The sequence below is a fragment of the Rhipicephalus microplus genome, chromosome 7 (assembly GCF_043290135.1).
Source record: "Rhipicephalus microplus isolate Deutch F79 chromosome 7, USDA_Rmic, whole genome shotgun sequence".
Taxonomy (NCBI): domain Eukaryota; kingdom Metazoa; phylum Arthropoda; class Arachnida; order Ixodida; family Ixodidae; genus Rhipicephalus; species Rhipicephalus microplus.
The window spans coordinates 89,386,675-89,408,978 of NC_134706.1; the positions used below are offsets into that span (position 1 = coordinate 89,386,675).

Consider the following 22,304-nt stretch of genomic DNA (forward strand, 5'->3'; position numbering starts at 1 on the left):
ATAAAATTACGGTAAATGTGCATTAAATTTACTGTCATTAAATCAGAAAATTGGTAATTCTGTCGCATTCCCTGGTCTCGGCTAGCAACTGGCTGATCATTTAGTAGCATCAAACTCCTGTCAATTTGGTTAGTATATTTGGCCGCAGCTCGGTTAATTCTAACAATCCTTTGGATTACGGCAAGTGCGAAGCATTGCAAATGTGCGATGCAAAAAAGTAGAAACAGCTTTCGCAGACCACCGTAGCGAGGTGGCACTGTCCACATTGCCATCTTTATCAATTAGTCCTGCAGTTTTTTCTGCATGCAGATCTGGCACTCCTCAGCTTGATACTATGTGCGTGTAGTAGTATCACAAAAGTCAAACATGTCGCAAGCTATTGCAGATGAGCTTTCAACTGTAGCCGGCATGCTGCCATTAAAGATTCTTTGCTATGTTGTAATGGATGAACCATTGGTTGCCGGTCAGTTTACTTGTTAATGAACTAAGATCACATGCATGTGGTGGTGGTAATTCTTTGTATTAAGGGAGTGGTGCAGAGCATGTTGTGAGGTAATTAAATTTGGAGTCTCTGGCAACCCCATGGTCGCATTGTAAACAAAGTGGCAAGACAAAAATTGTAGCTTTTGCACTGCTCTTATACAAAGTAAGTATAACATTTACATATTTGTCAACAAAATGAAAGTTTGTTCATGTAGCAGGCATTAGTTTATGGTTCTCTCTACACTTTTGATAATTCAGTATTCATTTAATTAAAATACTATTTCTGGACCCTGTAAATCTAACTTAACAAGCTTTTACTGTACATAATTTCTAATTGACTAATTTGTCAACTATTTTGCAGTTTATCATGCAAGTTCCATGCACATCTGCAAATAAAATAGGTAATTCGCCAAAATTGTGTTCTCTGCTACAAGAGACTGTAGATGATTTCTCTAGCAAAAAAAAAAAATCTTAGCATATTTAATTAGAACTAAGAGACAAAAAAATCCAAGCAAAGCATAGCAAATGTTACTTGTAGTAATTGTGAACTCTTAAGATTTCTCCATTTTTTGTTTAGCAGCATATCTAAAAAATTCAACAAAGTTATAATACTAGTTACATAGAACTTTTGTAAAAATAGTAGTATTCGCAGCTAGTACAGGTTTCTTCTCAACAGTCGGGAATTATGCAGGCATACCGTACCTTCATGAACAGCTGGTTTAATTGATAGTCACATAACAAACTGTAATCAAAACTTGATTTGAATCACTAGTAGGATTTCTTTGCCGAACAGACACTAATAAGTTGAGCATTCACAACTGTTGCCGTGGTGCACTTGACAACATAGCTCGCACAAAAAACTTTATTTGCCTCAGTGAGGTACAAACTCGTCTCTCATGCTTTTTCCACCTGTCAGTTCATGCTGCCAAGGCCGTAGCTAGATTGGGTTTGAGAAAAGTCTCACCCCCCCCCCCCCCCCAAATTTTTTTTAATGCTTCAATTTTTCGTGTTTTACTAAAGTATTTACACACCTTCACATCGACCATCAGTTGCCAAAGTTAGCCATTCTATCCAAAAACGCCCCCTGAAAAAAATTCCTGGGCCTTGCATATTGCTCGGAGGTAATGAACTACAAGCGAAATTTATTTACAAGTCGGTTATCTAAACTGGAGTACAGGTCTGACAGACTGCTAGAAAGGATGTCCAGAGATGTGCAGATGCGGCCGGTACAAAATAAAACTTCTCGCAAAGAAACCATCATACTCCTAAAAGAATCTCCCAAGAACAATACAACCTGATCACCACTTTTGAAATATGCTTGGTGGAGCGAGGGCACGTTTGGTGATAGCATACACAAATAGATTTTTTGCACCTGAAACAGCATTGCTGCTTTATTCGTCATTTAAAATCTGAGACAAAGAAGATGTGAACCCAAGAACTCAAAACAGCATAAAAAGCGAGCACGTTGTTTGGGCGAGCCATGATGGCTGTCGAAAGAGTTTGAGCCGTGACGTCATCGCAGCGCTACCCTTATTCTGAGGGCTAATATGAAAGCACAAAAACAAAGTGGTTTCTCAGCACTTTTTGAAAATCACTTGGATTCTTGAAAGACCTTAGAACCTGTCTCTTAGTGGTAAACAAGCAGAGTGCTGCCTCATGTCTTATTTCTTTTGCTGTCAGGACTTTCTCGCAACCCAGTTGATGGTGCAAACCACAGAGACCAAAATCCTGCGTGGCCGTGACGGACGAGAAAGGAAAGTGGAATATAGCTTGGATGACAAGGTGAGCGGGCCATCAGATGTGGCACTGCTGACGGGCACTGCACACTCATCACATGGCCGCTCCTCAGTTCTGAATTGAGCAATTGCATCTCATTCATTAATGGTGAACCATTATTGGTTGCCTGGAGAGACAATTGAGTTATGAGGCATGTAGGATGCATCCCAACTATTTCACACCTGTGCAATTTGCCTAATCCATATTTTTCCCAGGTGCTGGAAGCTTCAGTGTGGTGGGTGGTTCAGATACAAAGCATTTGATTGCAATTTCTAGAAGCTGGTCATTACAACAGCTTCTAGCCAATCAAAACAAGCTTAGAGTCAAGACTTGTCCTGGCATGATATAGTATTTGCCATGAAAGCACACCCATATACACTTGAACCTGAGCTTCACTAGTTGCTTAAAAATGTGATGTGGCCATTCCTTGGACTGTATTCTCCTTTCACTTTAGTGTGAGCTGGCCTTTAGTTAAATCTCTCATGTGGCTAATGACATTTTTCTACTGGCTTGATAAGTTGCCTGCTAGTGAAGTTAATATCACCAAAAGTGACTGATACAGCCTCTGGTGCCTCTCTCTTTCTCATAGCAAATTTTAAGTCATGTTGAAGTGGTGACATTCGCTGCAGATTCAAATTGCGTAAAGGGGAAAAGGAAGGTAGCGGAAACAAGTAGAAACAACCAAGTTTAACTCAGAGCGCAGTTCAGAGAGCTGCTGAATGAAGGAGGGAGGGCGGGGGTACATTCTTATAATGAAGCAAAAGGATTGTAATAAAGCTTCATTGTCCCTTTTATTAATGTTGTTTATAATAACACACAAATATATGCAAAATCACCCATGATAGTGATTTAATAATTAGTACCACTCTTTTGTTAGCCATGTGAGCACCAATGGCAGTTCATGAGACTTACCCAAGTAGCCGGGTCAGCATAGGGCTTCTTTTATCTCATGCCAACAGGTGGAGCACTTGGGAATTTATGTAATTAATCAATGACCTTTAGTTCTTTTAGAGTTTGGTAGAATCTGTTGGCTGCTGATTTATTTTTAGCCACCAACTTGTTATTGTTAAAAGTAAGTGTTGGTAAAGATCATCACCCTTTTTAGTGTGTCTAGGTAACTTTTGATTTTCAATGATGAAAACCGGCTTATTGAATCTCCTCTCGTGCTGGAAGTAGGCGCTGTGGGAATACCGGTACCTTATGTATCATAAATAAATAATAGTCCTCTCTATTAAGTGCTACACAGCTCCACTCGGGCAGCCTGCAGCAAGGGTACTCATGGCCAGAGTGGTTCCACCGCTGGAATAATGTTTCGACACTGCTACTTGCACATTTATGCAGAGGACTGCAGTGAAAGGCAGCATACTTTTAATGGTGCAGTAGTCTTAATTCAAGGATTGTATAATGTCCTGCTGATGCAGTTGTCATCCATTTGCTTCATGTGTTTATTGTAACTTTCTCCCAATTTCGTGATTGCGCATATTTGCACTGCTTTCTAGCATTCTTGGAAGGTTGTTGTTCATGCTGACTGCTGAAAATGTCACTCTATAAGCCTTTTGCAGCCTGAAAACCTGCTTCACTGGTTGATTGGTGCAGTTGATTGTGGCTTTGACCTTCAGCTGCGTTATGTTGTGCTTGTTGTGTTTTTGTTTTGTGGAATCGGTGTGGCTGGGGCACATGATCATGTGCCATCATTGAAACAAAATAGTTCATGTCTGAATCCTAAACTAAGATCAGTGTTGAAGTAATTAAGGTCTGTATGGCGATTGAATTACTGTAAAGTCTTAAAACTATTGCAGAGCCTTTATACGGCATTGTCTTACTCGAATGTAGCTGTGGGAGTAAAAATATAATTAAATTTCTGAAGTGTCTGTTTAAAGGCCAACTCCGATGATTTTTTGAGGCCAAATGAACCTCAATGAAATTCACTGGGTACAATTATTTGCACGTTTGGGCCATTCATGTTAAATTGCAGGCTTGAGAGTTTCGCAGATCCTTTTCAAATGAATTTTATAGCTTGCCTCCAAACGCTCACCTCGCTTGCCAGAATTAATGGCTACATTGTGTGTTTGACTGGTGTGAGGCTGAGTTTTGCCTGGCGGAAGTAATGTGCCACTGCAGCATCTGCTTGTCTGCTATAGATTTTGTGGGTTTTGCCGGCACTTCCTTGGTTGGGCGTGCCATTTTCTTTTCCGTGTTGGTGAGCCTGCGATAGGTGGTGCGATAGGGAGTGGTGTTGCGTTGTTGGCCGCATACTATAACAGCGTAATCGCATTAGCCGATTGACGGTGTGGACAAGTAGTGTCCTCTGGCGGGCATTGTGCGCAATCAGGCAGGTTCGGGCAAACGCCTATGTCACGTCGAAGAGCACTTAGTTGAGTTTCGGTACTGCAGTTTTCTGCTAATTGCAAATTTTTTACATATTTGTCAAGAATTTCAGGTATTGGGTGCGTGACAAAAGTGTCTCAAGAACTTAAAAGCACCATTATCCTGGCATGGTATAAAAATCGCTGGAGTTGGCCTTTATAAACATGTCCCATTCATGCTTCATTTATCCCTGATGGTACATAAGAGGTCAGTTGTTCATGTAGAGCTCTGGATTAGTGTGGCTTACAATGCAAGTTGAATTGTGCAAAGTGGAAGGAGTGCGTAATTGTTGTGACATACAGAGAACAGTTCCACATTGCAGTCACTTTGTGCCGTTTTTGTGACTATGAAACATGAAGTTACTTTTATTGTTTTACGATGCGAGAGCTAATTTACACTATATTGCCCCCTATACACTGCACTCTGCATAGGAGGTATCATGGCTCTCACTGCAGCGAACTGTGAATAACTTGCCCCAGTGAAAACGCCGTGCCAGAGATCATATTTATAATACCCAACAGCTTCAGTATTATTTGCAGGTGCTCAATGCACATCCTTTGAACATAAACCTTAGAACATTGGTGAGCATTTTATATAACGCCATTTTAATATTAAGAGAACATAGCTTGAGCATGATGTGCAAAGAACACTGGTGCTCATAAGGCACCATTTGTCGGCTGTACAAGGGAGCAGATGTAAGGGTAGTGTCTTTCTTGGATGCCACTACAATTCAAGATCATTAACAAAGGAGCAATCTCACAAAAGTATGCATTATTTTGTCACTCCCTATTGCTTCAGTGACAGCACCTTTCTTGGTGTCATGTTGCATTGTTTCTGCTCTGCATGAACCTGCATGTAAATCATATGACTCTCCCATAGCTTGCTTTGTGTCATGCTTGAAGTGTTTGTAATCCTGAATTTGTTGCCGTGCATAGAAAACTTTCATTGGGGTTTAATAAGACAAAGTCAAGTGCACAAACTTGTGTGGCTGTGAGCAAAGAAAAAATTAGTTCTTTATGGCAGATGAAGTATATCTATGTAGTAGTAGTAACTTATACAGTTTTAGTGTATCTGATCAGTGGCAACACATGAGCAGTGCACATTGCATTACATGACAACCTCAGTCATTACTAGTGATATAGGGGTCGCTGTGGCACCTACTGCGTTGGCAAAATTCCACAGCACATACACAATATTAGTGGCGTTAACATTGCCGTGTTCTTAAAATGACAGTGCTGATTGAAACTCGACTTTTGATGACACTGGAAGTTCTGAAAGAAATGTGCTGTGCTGAAACAATTTTTTTTATGCGAGAAATTTTGAGCACCATTGATAGATTGAATGAGAAAAATTGAGAAGCTAACGGAAAATGTTTATTGTTCTACTGGTCCTACTATCAGTAGCCTGCAGTATTGGCTTCTTAATGAAAAGACTATAATGCAGCATGTTGAAATTCAGCGTATTAACTGCAGGCATCTATTTATTGGGATGCTAGAATCCAAAATGAAATATTTCACCATGCATGTATACAAAAAGTGGTGGCTTATATGTTTAGTGATGTGATCAGTAATACCACACTGTTGTTTCTATTCATGTCGTCTGAACCTAAGCCTTGTTACTGCTTCATTATCGAAAATGGCAAAGTTAGGACTCATTGCTGAGCTGCTGTGTATGTTCTGCAGACACAAGGGAGACCTCTGTACAAAACATTACTCTTCAAAACCTTCATAAAACAGGAGTAACTAACAGTGAGGGTAGCTTTCATGTTGGAATGTTTGCACATTCCAAAATGGAAGTTCTGAAGTATACAATTCAGACTAATGTGTTGCATTGTATCATGAAATCCGCTGCCTTTTCCATTGTATAATACTCCTTTTGAACACATACGTACAGCGCACACGTACAAAATGACTTCATGCTCCAGAAAGGCCAACATTTTAGTGGTGTGTATGATCTGGTAGTGAAAGAACTTTCCTATAATGCAGTGGTATGTGTGTCATTGTCAATATAAAAACATTGGCTGATCTACACAAAAGTCAGACTATAGCTGCAGAAACACAGCTTTTATGCAACGTAATACTCTATGCCCGTGTGGAGTATAAGGTATTTTTTTTTCTTTGGTATACATTGCATGTTATCTGTTTTGCAACCCAACTGTAATTAAGTTGGTGCATACAAATAGGATGTCAGCGATGAGATACTACTGCACTAAAAAAAAAAAAAATTCCTGCTCAATTGTAGTCACCCAATCAGAATAAGGTAACTGGGTCGTTATTCCTGCATACATAACCTTTTTTTTTTTACAATATGATTAAATTTTGTCAGTAGCCTAACATTTTCTGTATGTGGAGTATTAGTGATATTAGAGCAAGTGCCTTATGACTTTTTTATTCTACTCTGAGGCTACTTGAGGTACCGCTGTAAATCTGATAGTCATGGCACGTCTGACCAAAGCTTTATTTGTCCTGTGCTACTTGTAGTTCTCGTCAGCTTTTTTTTGCTGTACCTAGGTTTAGAAATCGAGGTGGAGGGGGGCTAAGTCAAATCGTACTGAAGGGCCAAGGTCAACTTCTATTCATGCTTACTAGGTTATTACAGCTGTCACAAGCATGGTACTAAAGACATTGTACAGTTTCGTCTCCTTTGGCCAACATGTTTACTTTTTTGTTTTGAAAGGCTGGCTTTTTCGATGCAGTATTTTACACCACTGAAAATAATTGCCTCAGTAATGCAACTACTGCCTAACTAATGAGAATCAATGTTGATTACCTCTACCTTCTATTGTTGGTGAACAAGTGGATGTTGTATGAATCGATTATGTACAGTTCCTGTATTGTTTATAGCTTTTACATACAACTGTGTGAATGTGTTCTGTAGCTATTATTGAGCCTGAAGGATTGGTGCCCCCTCCCCCTTTTTTTAATGTTTGTGTTGTATATATAGCAAGGATGTTACCTCCTCCGTCTTGCAATATGTGCATTTACAGATGTCATAGTGTGTAGATGCATGACTAATTTGTTTTTTGCAAAAGCTTGCTGCAAGACATGTGCATGACTTTCGACAGATGGCACATTGTTTGCAGGCTGTCTAAAGCATTGTTTGCAGGCTGTCCGCAAACAATGCTGCATTGTTTGCAGCATTGTTTGCAGGCTGTCTAAAGTCCTTGTATGTATTTTCCATGCAGATGTTTCATGCTATGTGCTTGCTTTCTTGAAGTAGCTTGGCTGTCATGACTGTTTTGTGACCACTTTAGAGGGAAGGTCCAAATAATCAGCAAAGTTCCCTTGGGCTTCGCGGTTATGAAGTTATGCCATTTAGAGTAAAGTACTGCACCTGCTGCTACGTGCTTAGAACAAATTCAAGTACATCTGTACAGCCGTGACCACGTCTGTGTAGAGCGCACGGACAGCCGGTTTTCGCTCAGCGGGGTGAAACCTTGAGGCAGTTTCAGGCTCTGAAGTGGTGTATCAAAAGCATGAGTGGCCTAGTTGTCAGGCTGAAAACCTCGGAGCCCGATACTGCTCCAAGGTTTAGCCATGCAGAGCAAACACCGGCTGCTCGCGTGCTCTACACAGACGTGACTGCGGCTGTACAGTTGAGCCTCCCTTTAAAATGTGCACAATGCATGGATGTTATAAAACCGTAAATTGTTTTAGCTTTTATACCACATGGTGGCAGAAATCTTGGATGGTCAGTTCGATCAGTGCGCACACTTCTACTTTTCAGGGGAAGAAAAGGAGGAAGAAATTAAGATTGCCTGCTGAAGAGCAAGTGGGAAAAAAAACGTCGCATGCATGCTAGAGTAGCACTCCACATTGACTGTGCTCCCAGCACATGTTCATTTCATTTGTAAAAGGGCCCCGCCACGGTGGTCTAGTGGCTAAGGTACTCTGCTGCCAACCCGCAGGTCGTGGGATCAAATCCCGGCTGTGGCGGCTGCATTTCCGATGGAGGCGGAAATGTTGTAGGCCAGTGTACTCAGATTTGGGTGCACGTTAAAGAACCCCAGGTGGTCAAAATTTCCGGAGCCCTCCACTACGGGGTCTCTTATAATCATATGGTGGTTTTGGGACGTTAAACCCACCAATCAACCAATCATTTGTAAAAGGTTCTTCCAATAATGTTAACGTGTTTTCTTCTTATTCTAACGTTTTAGACTTATTCTGTGCCTACTGTACAATGGTACAGTAGGCACAGAATAAGTCTACATCCCACTTTTTTTTTATGACTGAAACCATATATTCAATTGGAGGTTCAAATTTCAAGGCCTCTACAACTTTTAAATGGTTGCTTCATGGAAATTTGTTCACATCATTCAAGTATTGTGTACCAGTTTATTGATTGTTTAGAATAAATGCTGAAAAAAAATTGCAGCAAACCTCTTGCAGTGGTTCTTGGGTGCATGTAGTTACATAAAGAAGAATGCCGTATTCTTCTGCCTTTCTACTTTGAAAAGTTGCCAGCTTCAGTAGGCAAGCCAGTTTTTGAATAGCAATGGCAGGACCACTGGATGTAGTGGACTACTTTCTATCCTCATCTGGCTTGTTGAGCCTGGCCTGCTGCTTCCTTGCCTCTTCCGGCACCAGCGTAGCTTGGCCTCTCCAGGGGCCAGTAAGGATCTGTGCACTGGATTTAGTGGACTGCCTTCCAGCCATCCTCAGTGGCATCTGGCTTGTTTGGCCTGCTTTCTTTGTCTCTCCAGGGGCCAGTAATGTGATCTGTGCAGAGGTGGAAAACAGAATTTAGGCCTATGCATGTTGTGGGTAGCCCTCATATCTATACAAAATTCCCTGCAGTGCTAGGGCACATACTTTATACAGGAAAGAGGATCTTCACTGCACGTGGGTAGCCCTCATGTCTATAAAAAATTTCCTGCAGTGCTAGGTCACATAATACAGGAAAGAGCATGTGTTGAGTGCACACTTCAGTACCAAGGGGCACATTTTCTTGCGGCTCTAGTCCACCTACTATTATTGGTAGGCAAAAATGTTCAAAGAAAACGGTTCAGACTATTGTTAAGATAAGGATAAATGTTTTATTGGTAATCAAGCAAAAAGAAGGAAAATGCACGAAATTGACTGGTATCTTTATTTCACACGCAACTTGATCTGCCACCTTATAGTATATGTCGACAGTAGAGGAGTGGTAGTAAGAACTCTTGAATTTGTCTCTTCTCTTGTATGTGCATGGGTGCAAGCCTTCATAGTTTTCAGATAAAAAAGCTAGCAAATGCAAAAGTTTTTCTTGCATACACAGCACTACACACTGGGACATTTGCTGTGGGGCAAGATCACCAATTCAAGAAAACACTTATTGTGAAAAAGCGTGTAACATCACGTCTAACTTCCAGCAATTCACTGCTGGAAGAAATGAAGGCTTGAGGGAGCAATGCAGATTTAGTGCTAAGACTTCCTTGTAGTGCGTTGTGCTGCCTCACCTTTTCGTGGTGATGGACGTTTATCATCTGACTGCCAGCCAGACCCACCACCTCTGGATTCCTTGAGCCCAGAACGCCAGTTCTCACTTTCCCCAGACCCGGCGGGGCGATCATCTCCAAACTCTCGGGCTCGTCCAAAGTCCCTACGACGGCGGTCATCCCCAAAGTCTCGACCAAACTCCTGGCGGCCACGATCTTCTCTGTCGAAATCCCGTGGAGGACGACCACGATCCTCTCTTTCGAAATCTCGAGGTGGTGGTGGACGAGGCTCCTCCCCGAAGTCCCGACGACCACCATCTCGCACCCGATTGTCCCCTGAACGCCACGACGTTCCACCAGGGCGCCATGAACCACTTTTGTCAGCATCTGGCTCAGCTTTGCGCCAGCAAGACTCTGGTGCTCTTGATCCTGGTGGCTCTGCATATAATTGAATAATAAAATTAAACTACAATAAACTGCAAAAGATGTGGTCACCCATGTTTTCAGAGTATTTTATTAAACATAGACATAATACATTCTGGTAGCCTCACCGTCATCAATGTCTCTCTTTCGGCGCCAGTTGTCTTCGTTGTCGCGATCCTTCGCATTGTCACGATCTCTTCTTCCAAAGGACTCTTTTTCGCTCTCACGGTTGTCAAGAGTACGGCCTGAGAAGATGAACGTGTATACAGTTTGTGAGTTTTCACAGCTCTATGCTAGCATTCAGGCTACTTACTTCTCCACGACTCAATTTTGCGCTTTGCCTCCTCGTCTCTGAAAATTAAAGAGAGAGAAAAAAAGTCATCTATGAAAATAATGCCACATTAGGCAAGTCTGTACAGAAGGCAAAACATTTCACCTTTTGCGCCAGCTGCTTGTCTCCTCGGTGCGGCTAGTTGGCTGCCGTATCTTCTCAGCCTCCTGGCGCTGGCGCTCTTCTTCCATTCTCCGCTGCTTTTCTTCAATCTCCCGCTCGCGCGCTGCCTTAATGGCCTCCATCTCCCGCAGCTTACTCAGGCGTTCAGCCTCGATGCGCTTCTGCTCCTCCAGGGCGGCTCGCCGTCTTGCCTCTTCGCGCTCGCGCAAAAATTTTTCGCATCGCTCTTTGCGTTCAGCTTTGCGAGCTGCTAGCCTCTTGCGGCGCTCCTCTTCAAGCGGCTGCTCGAACTGCCGGCGCTTATCTTTGTAGACGGACTAGGGGTCCTGCGTCAGCTTGCTTAGGAACTCCTCTTTGTCATCGTGCATGCGCGACAGCCTCATCTTGTGTTGGAGTGCAACCTCTCGCTCTTGAACTAGCAAACGAATGCGTTCCTCCTCTTTCTGCAGCCAGAACTTCTGGTCTTCAAGCTTGAAGTGCTCATAGGCCTCCTGCAACAGAGGGATCTCTTCCAGACGTTTAGCACGTTCCATGTAGTCCACCTTTCTTTCTTGCTTTTTCAACTTTGTTTGCATTTCTTACGCTCACGATCCAGCTGCTCTACCTGTTGATTCAGTATCTACTCAGGATCAAGCCGCTCAAGCTCTTCTTCCTCTAATTCCTCAAATATGTGTGCCCCTATATCAGTCTTGCGCAAAAGCTCAATCTATTCTAGCACCACTTTTTTCTTCATCTCATCCTGTTCTCGCTGGCTGCGCTGTTTGGCACGCTCCTCTGCCTCGCGCACTATGCGCTCTTTTTCTGCCTCGCGCATTTTCTGCTGTCTCTCCTCCATTTGTTTGCACTCTTCTTCCTCCTGCAAAGTGAACAATGTGTATTTTCGGCTTTGTAAACATGTCAACTGAAACAATCAAGAGTACAAAACATTGTCACTCACCCGCTGGAAAGTGAGGTTCTCCAGCATCTCTTTGCGAGCCTCTATTATTTGCTGGCGCTCAAGGATCTTGTGCTCTTTCTTGCAGACCAGGCGGTATGCATCTATGATATTCATCTTGAGTTCTTTCGTAGAGTCCTAGATAGTGGGGAGTGCACAAAATGGAAAATTAAAACCTGCTAGACCAAGCCTATCACACGCAAACACTTGCCTTGACCTCTTCTGGTCTGATGAGATGAACTGATCGCTGCAGGACAGAGCACAGCTTGACAAGCTGACAACGAATCTGTTCACTTGGCATACCCTGCAAATGTGGCCCTTCCACCACTTCCTCTTGCTGAGAGACACTAAGCTCGGAGCCGAAATGCAGGCATCGACGTTTGTGGTCAATGCGGACTTGCAAGTCATTTCTTCGCACGGCATCCACCACCATGTTCTCCAAGTAAAAGGCATTGGCAAAAGGGGCCAGCTCAAGCAAGCGTTTGATTTCAATGGTTTGATACACCTGCGACACCTGCAGTGAAAGACAGCAAAAGTGAACACCACAGACAACAAACATGTACCAACAATGAAAAAGCACCTCTTTCAGCAGTCGCATGATAGTGATGTCTTGCAGAGCAGTCACATACATGCGCAATTCAGAGCATTCTTCCCACTTGTTAATGAAGTCAAAGCACTGCATGACACACCCGGACAACTTGAGAGGCTGGAAGTCCACTTCAAGCCAACGGTACAGATCTTGAAGTTGGGGAAGTTCCAGGCCCACCACACCAAGCTGCACCTGTCAACATCAACATCACCTTTAGGAGGTTTTTGAATGTACCCCAAGACACCAGTCTTCCGTGCGCTTCATATTTGCAACACAAGAGAACTTTGTGCTGTGCAATGGCGCTTTATTTCCTGGCGTGTATGCAGATGACTACATGACTTTGTAAAGGTTTCGCATGAGTAGTAAATAAATTCCCTCTAGCACTGAGACTATTCCTTTTGTTTTTATGAAGGCAGGCAGCTGTGTGTTGTGATTTGCCTTCTTTTTCTTTCTTACAGGAAGGAGAAGCACTCAATTAGGCCAGACGCCTGGGCTGATGGCCTTCCAGGGTTGAAAATATAGTGCAGAAGAAATGGTACTACTTGACCAGCTGACTTATGGACAATACTCTACTACTGGGCAATGAACTGCATCAAACAGGATACAAAGAATGCAGACTTTTTTAAATTAACTAATAAATGAACTCTTCTTGCCAATACTACTCCATTTATTTGCCCCCCTTCCCTTAACATCCCCTTTGTCACCTGTGTTAAAACACAAGGGTATGATCACTGCCTGAACAAAGTAGGTGACCTAGGGTACACAAATTATTGCACACACATGCACACACTGGAAAGAATGTGTAAAGACTGTTCTGCCATTGTGTTCACTTCCACCATGAAATTCTGAGCTAGTGCACCCTATAACTGCAAGTTTCTGAAATGTAGAATCGAAATACTGTTTTTAAGTCACAGGCATGGTCAAAGAACAGATTGAGTCTCAAGAGCGCAGACTCATATTCGACATATTTTTTGCATTTTTTTAGCAACCGTGACTAAACAAACCTCTTGTGCAGTTTTGTTATGCTGGTTTCAAATACATACATACTTTTCTAGCAACTTGTATTGCTCTTTAAATATCTTAGGTTTACCTATTTATTGTTTAAGGCTTGGGTGGAAAAGAAAGTACTTAATTAAAATTGACATTTTAAATGTGGCAACATAGACTAATGGCAAAAACTGAAAGCATACACTTTTTCCATGAGTATTTAAAAAGGGTTGTGCTTCTCGTTCGGCGTCCATACTTGAATTAAAATACGTACAGACTTCTATAAAGAATTGTACCTGCCCTAGCAGCCGCAGTATTGAGGCATCAAGAGTAAGCAGTCATGAATTTACAGTTTGAGAAAAATGAAATCCTCTGATAACAGTAGCAGGGTTTGCACAACCATAACGTGCATTTGAACTAAGTGGAAGCAAATTCATAGAGTGGCAGGGTTTGAATGGTAATAGGGCTCATGTTACAAGCAGTGAAATAAGCTAAAGTTTCATATTTTTGATACATGACACAAGTAAGCACATAAAACAAGCTTTAAAAAAAATGGCAGAGACTGCTGCGGCGCACAAGCCACCCCCACACATTCTAGTACACTGTACCCACACAGAAACGGCTGCTGCGCCGCACGGAAGTGACGTGTTGCATTTTCCGGTTAGGCGCTTTGTTTGAATAGTCGGGAGTGTCTAGCGGTACGTCTAGACATAACAATAAAAGCCGTTAAAATTACGTCCAAACGAAAAAGTGAACAAAAATGTTATTTAGATTTAGCGCGACAACAATACAAAAGAGGCTTGTTTGTCATCTCAAACCAATCGGCAGCTGTGGCGTAGTTGGTTAAAGCAACCCATGAACTGGTGAGGTCGGTGGTTCAAGTTCCATTGCAGTTATCAATACGTTATCTCTTTTTTTTGTTCACGCATGTATTGTTTTAACATTTGCGCCTCTTCATCAGCCCGACTTGCTGCTGGTGGTGGTCCCGTCCACAGGCCCTTTAATATTGGATCTTCGATGACTCTTGCAGGATTGACTATATTTATTATGATAAAGTGTTTTGCGAATTAGTGCTCTTAATCGGCGAAACGCAAAAAGACACAAAAACTCGGATGCAGCTGACTGCATTGGTTTCTTCAGCAGAGGTGTCAGGAATGTTGATTTCCACGGTTTATCAAAGTTTTGATGACAGAAAGGTGCACTGCAACGTAGTCTCGGACAACTTTTTTTATGTCGCTCAGTGTACCATCACCTGACGAGGTAACCGACAGGCCGCTTTCTTTAAAAATACTGACGTGTCACCGCAATGTTCTCGGCGATCAGCACTTGATAAACAATGCCCAAAGGCAAGTGCCGACGGCGTTAGCCCATCTAACTACTTGTCTGCCTTGCTCAAAAAAAAAAAAAAAAAACGCGCGGCCTGTGACAGCACGAGAGCATTCACGTAGCAAAGGATGAGAACGGCCGTACGTGTTCGCACTTGACAAAACAGACGGCAATGCAGTAGCTCTGGCCTTCGGAGATCACAGGCTTCGTAAGAACATTACAATAAAGTTGTTCCCATCCATCGTATTAACCCTTCGCCGACGCACTGGGGTTTCAGGCATGTGCGTCCGGTCAGTCACACGTGAACCGTGCGAAAGCATTTATTTCATCGTCGACCTTGTCCTTCGCGACAAGCAAAACTCGGCAGCAAGAACACTTTCTCCTTTGACAACACCACGCTTGGCATTGCAATCTAGAAAATGCAGTACGTCCAACGACTGTAATCCGCACATCATACAGAGAAACTTTATGGCGCACACACTCAGATGAAGCTGCGGCGCGGTGGATGGCCGCGCTAGCTCCAACCACCAGGTTCACCTAAGCATCCAGCAATAACATGAAGCAGCGACGACACTCCAGTCCTCCTTGGGAGTGGCCTAGGCCATGGCCACGATTTTATCGGAGTTTTCACCATCAACACATCGCAGGCGGCTACCATCTCGCAGTGTTTACCTTTCACAGCCGCAGCGTCCATGGCGCCCCCTGTATTCAAAATACTTGTAATATGTATTTAAATAACAAACTTAAGCTAATTGACTCGTTAAACACTTATTTAGTAAAAGTTTTGTAGGTTTAACGCATTACGCAAGAATAATTTACATATTTAACTAGCTTTAGGTAATAATTTTTTTAAGTGACGTCACTTCTGTGCGGCGCAGGAGCCACTTCTGTGTAGGGATGGCTGCTGCGCCGCGCGGTGCAGAAGACGCTGCCAAAAAATAAGTGAACGAGGTGCTACTATATACATTTAACCCTGGAGTGTAGCTTTGTGGCAGTGCAGATTACCCCTGAATAGGTGGTTTTGCAGTATAAAAGGCGCACACTGCAGTGAAACCACCTGTTCATGGGATGTGTGGACAACTGCTTTTTCACCTGTCTGCTTAGCCCAGAGGTTAAAAGCTTCGCTAGCGCCCCAAAGTATGCAAAGAAATGTTGAAGTTGGAAACTATTAATTTCGGAAGTTTGCTTTAAAACAGTTCTTCTGGCCAGCTTGCTGTTTTTAAACTTTAGTCAATTCATATCTGAATGTATGTATGTTTCAAGACAATTTGATGTACTACAAGAAGCTCGCTCAATAGAAAGATAGGAAGCCGAGTATAATGCCACAAGTTGATATGGGCTGTAATGACTGCGTGATGGCAGTTATGATTGTATTTTCAGGAAGCCACTGCGCGTGCCAGCATAGTAGCACCTTGCTTTGCGCAACTTTTAGGGTTTATACAAGTTCTGTAGGCTCCAGTAGGAATATTCTGCTCTAAAAAAAGATAGTTTTTTTTTGAATAGCACTATGGATAGTTTTATTCGATTAGTAATTATATATGTAACATCAGAAATTTTCAGTCCTGATCACTTGAAGTTTCTAAGATGCACAGAAACTGACAATACAGCTGCTGCAACATCTGTTATATTAGTTAACTAATGTAAAGTGGCACTGCCTTCGCATGACATAATAATGCTGTGCTGGTCAGCGCCTCTTTAGAAACTTTTCTACGTGCTCATGAAGCCATGCACGCTGTTTCCAAGTCACCAAGATTTTAGAGCGACATGTTTGTTTTGTTTTTTACCTACACTGTCTCAAAAATGATGCACAGTGACTTGTCTTGGCTCGTGTGTCGAGAGAGTAACGACGACGGGACAAGCCATCAACGACACAGGCGCTTCAACCATGCGCCAAGCGCAGACAATGCGGTACAAATACAGGGAAGCTGCGTAAAGCCACATCTTCTCATTAAAACGGCTTGTTATTTTCAAAAATAGTGGTGAAGCTAAGAATAAACGTGGTTAAGCATAGTTACAGGGACTCTTGTGAAAGCAGAACAATTACAGCATGCACAAGTCGCTAGAAGGGCTATGGGCATCGCTGTCCAATCTCAGTGTTGCTGGACAAAAAGACACGTCGGTGTTCAGAGCCTTTCAAACAGAAAAAAAACTGCTTATCAAGTAAGTACGTGCTTTTGGGAGTAACGACTGCAACTGCGAACACTGCTAAGAGTGAGCTTTCGGTCGTGCTGAAAAAAAAAAAAACTGGGTCGAGAAAATGGGTTGTTGGTCTCTTCAAGCATAGCCATTGCTTTGTTAAATAGAGTTTCAACCGTATATGTTTATCAGTTTTGACTAAGATATAGGATAAGTCTCTACAATCTAACCCCTACTTAAATGGCAAATCAAAATATCTCGAGGTCGAGTTCCAACCATTGAAGGATGGTGTGTGCAAGCATGGCGGCTAAGTCCCAATTTATATGGCTGCTATCCAGAATTACTAGTTTTGCAACGACCATCTATAACATAAATGAAGAGGTGGAGTACCATGTTTACCTGCTCTGGCATTTTGCCGGATTTAAGTGATGAATTACGCAAAATATATTAAAGCTGTAATGTGGAATCACCGACCTAACTTACTCCTAGAGAATGTGGTACATACAGGACAACAAAAGTATGACCTACCAATTCTTTTACTAGGCTGGCCCTTGATGGTGGGTTATTGAGGCCCAGCAAGGTTGCCAGCAGACGCTGATTCTTCTCACCAACGTTCTCCTCAGTCTCAACAAGACGATCGATTTCAGGTCGATTTGGAGGCATTGGCACAGCCAAAGTGGCCAGCACAACACGTGAAGCCATGCGCTGAATCTCTTCTTGTGTAATATTTTTCTTCAAGTCCTTGGCTAAGTGGAAGTAGCGGAATAAGGCAGATGCATGGAACAAGTGGTTGCCCGCTTTCCAGAAAACCAGTGCCAGCTTCTGGTAGTAGTTAGCCATGAGCTGTGGCTTTGGAGACATTTTGGAAAGGGTCATCAGACCATGAATGTCCTCTGTTGCGTTGTATGCCCCCTGAAGAATGAAAATGCAGAAATACGAAAATTAAAATGTGCAAGTGCCAGAACAAACACTCATGCACACACAATGTAAAAAACGTTATGCAAGACACACTGCAACCTTGACATCATGGCAGGCTTTTCATTTTCGAGGGCTTGCCCTTAACCCTTAGGCATTGTGGGGGTGCTGACACCCCCCCCCCCCCCCCTGTAAGGTTGTCTGCGCCGCGTGGTGCACGTGTCTCGCCCCAAGGCTTTATTTCGGTGGTGACCACCGCCAGGCGATAGATGGCGTTGTGTTTGCTTTGAGTACCACTGTTGGTAGAGTGGTAGCACCGGCGGTGGCCCCTGGCGGAAGGCAGGCCTAGGTGGTGGGCGAGCGTTGAGCGAGTCTCTTCTGCGCGTGGCGGCTGCCGCGAACGGTTGTCTGTAGCGTGGGTCCCGGTGCTCGGCACCGCGGGCTTCGACAGGGCGACCCACTGTCGCCCGCTCTCTACGTGCTCGCATTCGAGCCGCTCTTGCAGAGGCTTTCTAAAGACACCAGCATAGGTAGATTTCCCCTTCCGCCAGGTTCCCCCCGGTGGCAATGTTTGCCTATGCAGATGACCTCTCTATTGTCGTCCCGGACGAGGCAACTGTCTGCACCGTCTTGGACGTTATGGAGGGGTACTGCTCGGCGAGCGGCGCCAGAATAAATAAGTCGAAGAGCGCAGTCATGTATCTGAACTGCGCTCCCTCCAGTCCACGTCCTGTACATGGCCTCCCCATACAGAAGCGCCTACGTATATTAGGTTTCCATTTCGAGCCAGATGGTCTGACTACCGAAAACTGGCGGTTAGCAAGGCAAAAGCTGACTGACAGGGTTAAGGAACTCGGTGCCTTGTCTTGTCCGCTTACAGCTAGGGCCACGATAATTCGATCACTGTTGTTCAGTTTCCTTACGTACATAGGTACGGTTATGCAAGTTAAACCCCACACCATAGTTATCTTGGAAAAGAAAGTTTTCGAATTCTTTTGGGGTCGTGCCTCTCCTTTTGTGGCGCGCCCCGTGTTGAAGTTGCGCAGGGACGAAGGAGGACTAGGTATTCCCGACGTTAGCGTTGTGACCACGGCATTACATGTTAAATGGACACGGGTAGCTCTTGAGTCAGATATGCTCCTTACTAGAAGCTTCGCGTCGTATTTCCTGAGCACCAGGCTGAGGTTGTTCTCGCCTGGGGCATTTTCGAATTCCGTGCCTCGGGCGGGAACGCCTTCTACCTTCTATGCAGGGGCCGTTTCTACTTTGGCCCGTCTCCAAGAGGTCGACCCCGAGATAGATTTAGTTTCGATCGAACTCCGCGAGTTAGTCGATAGACTCGCTCCGGAGTTACCTGAACGCTATAGAGAACACGACCTGTCCCAACACAGTCCTAACTGACGGTTAATTACTGCCAGTTTCCTGGACGCCAAGCGCGCTACATTCATGTATCGCCTGGCCAGAGATCACCTGCCTCTGAGGTTCAGGCCCTTTACAAGAATTGCTCAACGAGGAGCGTGCCCTTTTTGTGGCACTATGGAGGACCTGGTTCACGTATTCTCTCAGTGCGCACTACCAGCTGCCCTCCATCGAAGGATAGCTAGCTTGTTTGGCCACCCAGGTGTTCCTTTCAACACCGTTCGTTTTCTTCATCCCCTGTCGCGACAAGCGGCTAAGCAATACGTGCTTCTGCTTGTTGAGTGCTCATACCAAGTGTGGGTTGCACGGTGCTGTGCCGTCTTTGACGGCAAGCGACCCGGGCTTCACGAAGTGCTTGCAAAAGTACGGAAGGAGGTCTGGTTCGTTCTCCACTGAGAGTGGCAGCGCCTAGGTGCAAAGAAGTTTTATGAGACGTGGCACCGTCCGGCAGTGATTTTCAGTGAGGCAGGAGGGCAAATAACCATCAACTTTTAATGATGGCTTTCTCAAAGGCTCCACGACTAGGCCTAGTGAGCCAGTCGCCCCCGAGTTTGGTCGGTATGGTCTTTCACCCGAGCTTTGCATGTGCTAAGGTAATCCTGTCACCTTGTCGGGCTTTACCCGCAAGGTCCGTGTTGGCCCCTTCTGTAGGCTCGGCAACTTTACTCGTCGAGGCGGAAGGTGGCTCCATTCTTCGAGAAGAACTAAGCCGGCTTTCAGCCGTGCCGGTTTCCGTGGGTACGTTTGGTTTGCGTGCAGCGGCACTGGCCTCTGCACCAAATAGTAGTCCCGTAGACCCCACAGGACGGATTGTGTCTCACTGCGCCCTTGTGGTGAGGAGACGGGCCATGACCGCAAAGCGCCTCGTGCCGAGCGATAGCCCATCCGCCCTGAGGGGGTGTCGTCGCAGGCTCTCAGCCGCGCGACAGTGTGAGGGCACGGGCACTTTGGTTGTGGTGACTGAAGTTACCGCGACCGAGGGCTGTCCCGCTGCCACGTTTTTGGGTACGTCCACTTTGCGTGTGGTGGCGAGAGCTACCGTGCCGAAGGGTAGCCCCTGTGTCAAGTCTCGCTGGGCCCTAGCGGTCAGGAGACGGGCCATGACCGCAGCGCACCCTACGCGCTGCGATAGCCCACCCTGCCAGGGTACGTTCACTTTGCGCGTTGCGACTGAAGTTGCTTCGCCGGAGGGTAGTCCCTTTGTCGGGCCTCCCTGGCTTGTATGCCGGGAGGCAGGCCGCGTCGGTTTGGCGCCTGGCGCCGAACGGTGGCCCCCTTGCCAGGGCATGGCCGTCTGCCCGAAACAAATCTTCCCCCCACACAACCCTGGGGGGAGGCGGTGCCGGGACAGACGTAGGATGATGATGGGTTGATGAGTTAAGTGTGACTCTGGGACAAAGCGTTTCGGCGCCGCGTCTCCTTCCTATCTGACAACGGCACCGAGGGCTTCGCGCCGGGGTCCCACGTGGAAAGTCAGGCATTGGCGACGCCGCCTTGGGTATATGTTAGTGTGTTGGGTTTGTTAGTGTGTGTTTATCATGTTATTGTGTGTTTAGTGTGTCACTGCGTTATGTTGTTTGTATGGTAGCGTGTTAATTGAAATTTGTGTATCATTCGGCGGACGATATCGTCGTCTAAATTAGTTGATAAATCTATGTATGTGGTGTGCTTTGTACCGACCGCGTCTGCTGTGTCCGTTCACTGCAAGAGCGTGGCGTGGCGAGGCGCTCGCTCGCCTCGCCGAGACCCCACACTGGCGCCCGTTCGCCTCGCCGAGACCCCACACTGGCTGCCCAACGTGGAGCTCTTGGAGTATCGGACCACAGTTTTTGCGGTTCAATACAGGGATTTTGTTAGAGCCGGAGTAGGGTAGGCCTAGGGGGTACTTCTTTGCTAGCGTCGGTGGTGTGCTTTGTTGAGAAGCGAGGAGATTGGTTTTGTAACGTGTTTGAATTTGTCGGCAGGTTGACTTTCTATTTATTTTTCTTGCTCGCAAGTGTTGTTATTTTTTGTTGTTAGTTTTCAAAAACATTGTTGAATTAGGACGAGAACCATGCGGTCTGCATCCTGGGGTGAGCAAGGCCTAGAGCACGTGGTTTGTAGGCCAGGCCCGAAGCGAGTGAGTACGGAAGCCTCGTGGGTGGTCCGATTTTCTGTAAATAGCTTCTATATCTTTGGGCTCAGGGAGCCGGGCGTCGTTGCTGTCTGGTATTGCGGCTCGACGCCGAGGTGTCGTGACACCGCCCGGGGTGATGGACGCCGATCGCTCTGTAAGCTGCTGTGTGCGGCGAGCGATAGGGCCACCTCACAGAGTGGACGTCTCCTCGCGGCTGCCTCTTCTGCGCCTAGGCTGGGTGCTGGGTGGATGCCGGTTGTTGCCGAGCGACTCATTAGGCCTAAGGCTCTGCGCAGCCGCCTGTCGCACGTGGCACAACTAGGTGGATCGTGGCGTTGAGGTGTTGCGCTCTGCTTCCCTCACTTTTGTTTTATCTTGCGATGTACGAGTTAGGAAAAGTGATTTTTGTTTTATTTTGATGGGTGTCTCGGCCACCACCGATGTATTAGCTAGCAGTACTGACCAACGTACCACGTGGACGAAAAGCTCCAAACTCCCTTCCCGAGGACCTGCTCGATTGTTTTCTTTGAAGTTTTTTTGTTGTTGTTATTGATGTATTCAGCGGGAGGGATGTCATCCACGGCCGGCTGTCCTGCACATCGTCAGCGTCGCTGGCCAGGAATGCGGTCGTGAGGTCGGGCGAGGGAGAGGCCTGGGACCTTCACAACTGCCTGCAGTCCGGCGCCTTCGCAAGTGCTAATCGCAACTGGAATACGTGTCGGCGCTAGCGACGGTTCATCGCGCCGACGGCAACGTTGCTGTTGCGGGGCCGGTACTGAGGTGAAGTCTAGCCGGACAGTGCAGCAGTGTCGACCAGCGGCGGTGTCGTGGTGCAAGGACATTATGGTCGTGCGATATCATTTTTTTGTTAAATCTTGTGTAGCTAATTTCTGATTTCGGGATATGGTTTGATTTAAGGTTGGGGGAATGTGGGGGTGCTGACACCCCCCTGTAAAGTTGTCT

General features: G+C 45.2%; 1 protein-coding gene and 1 pseudogene across 5 annotated transcripts in view; one reads left to right on the forward strand and one right to left on the reverse strand.

The window, feature by feature from the left end:
* LOC119185020 (uncharacterized) overlaps positions 1-13,098 on the forward strand; it is an 89,972-nt gene extending 76,874 nt beyond the window's left edge. For 3 of the 5 annotated variants that reach the window (XM_075869459.1, XM_075869458.1, XM_075869461.1), the window contains 2 exons: positions 2,164-2,265; positions 8,353-8,510. In XM_075869459.1, coding sequence (XP_075725574.1) covers positions 2,164-2,265; positions 8,353-8,427 — 177 coding nt within the window. In that variant the 3' untranslated portion in view covers positions 8,428-8,510. Of the gene's footprint in view, positions 1-2,163; positions 2,266-8,352; positions 8,511-12,900 lie in introns of those variants that run through there. The other 2 variants (XM_075869460.1, XM_037434150.2) reach the window with 1 other exon arrangement.
* Positions 8,941-12,706, reverse strand: LOC119185865 (eukaryotic translation initiation factor 3 subunit A-like; annotated as a pseudogene).
* Positions 13,099-22,304: the final 9,206 nt, after the last annotated feature.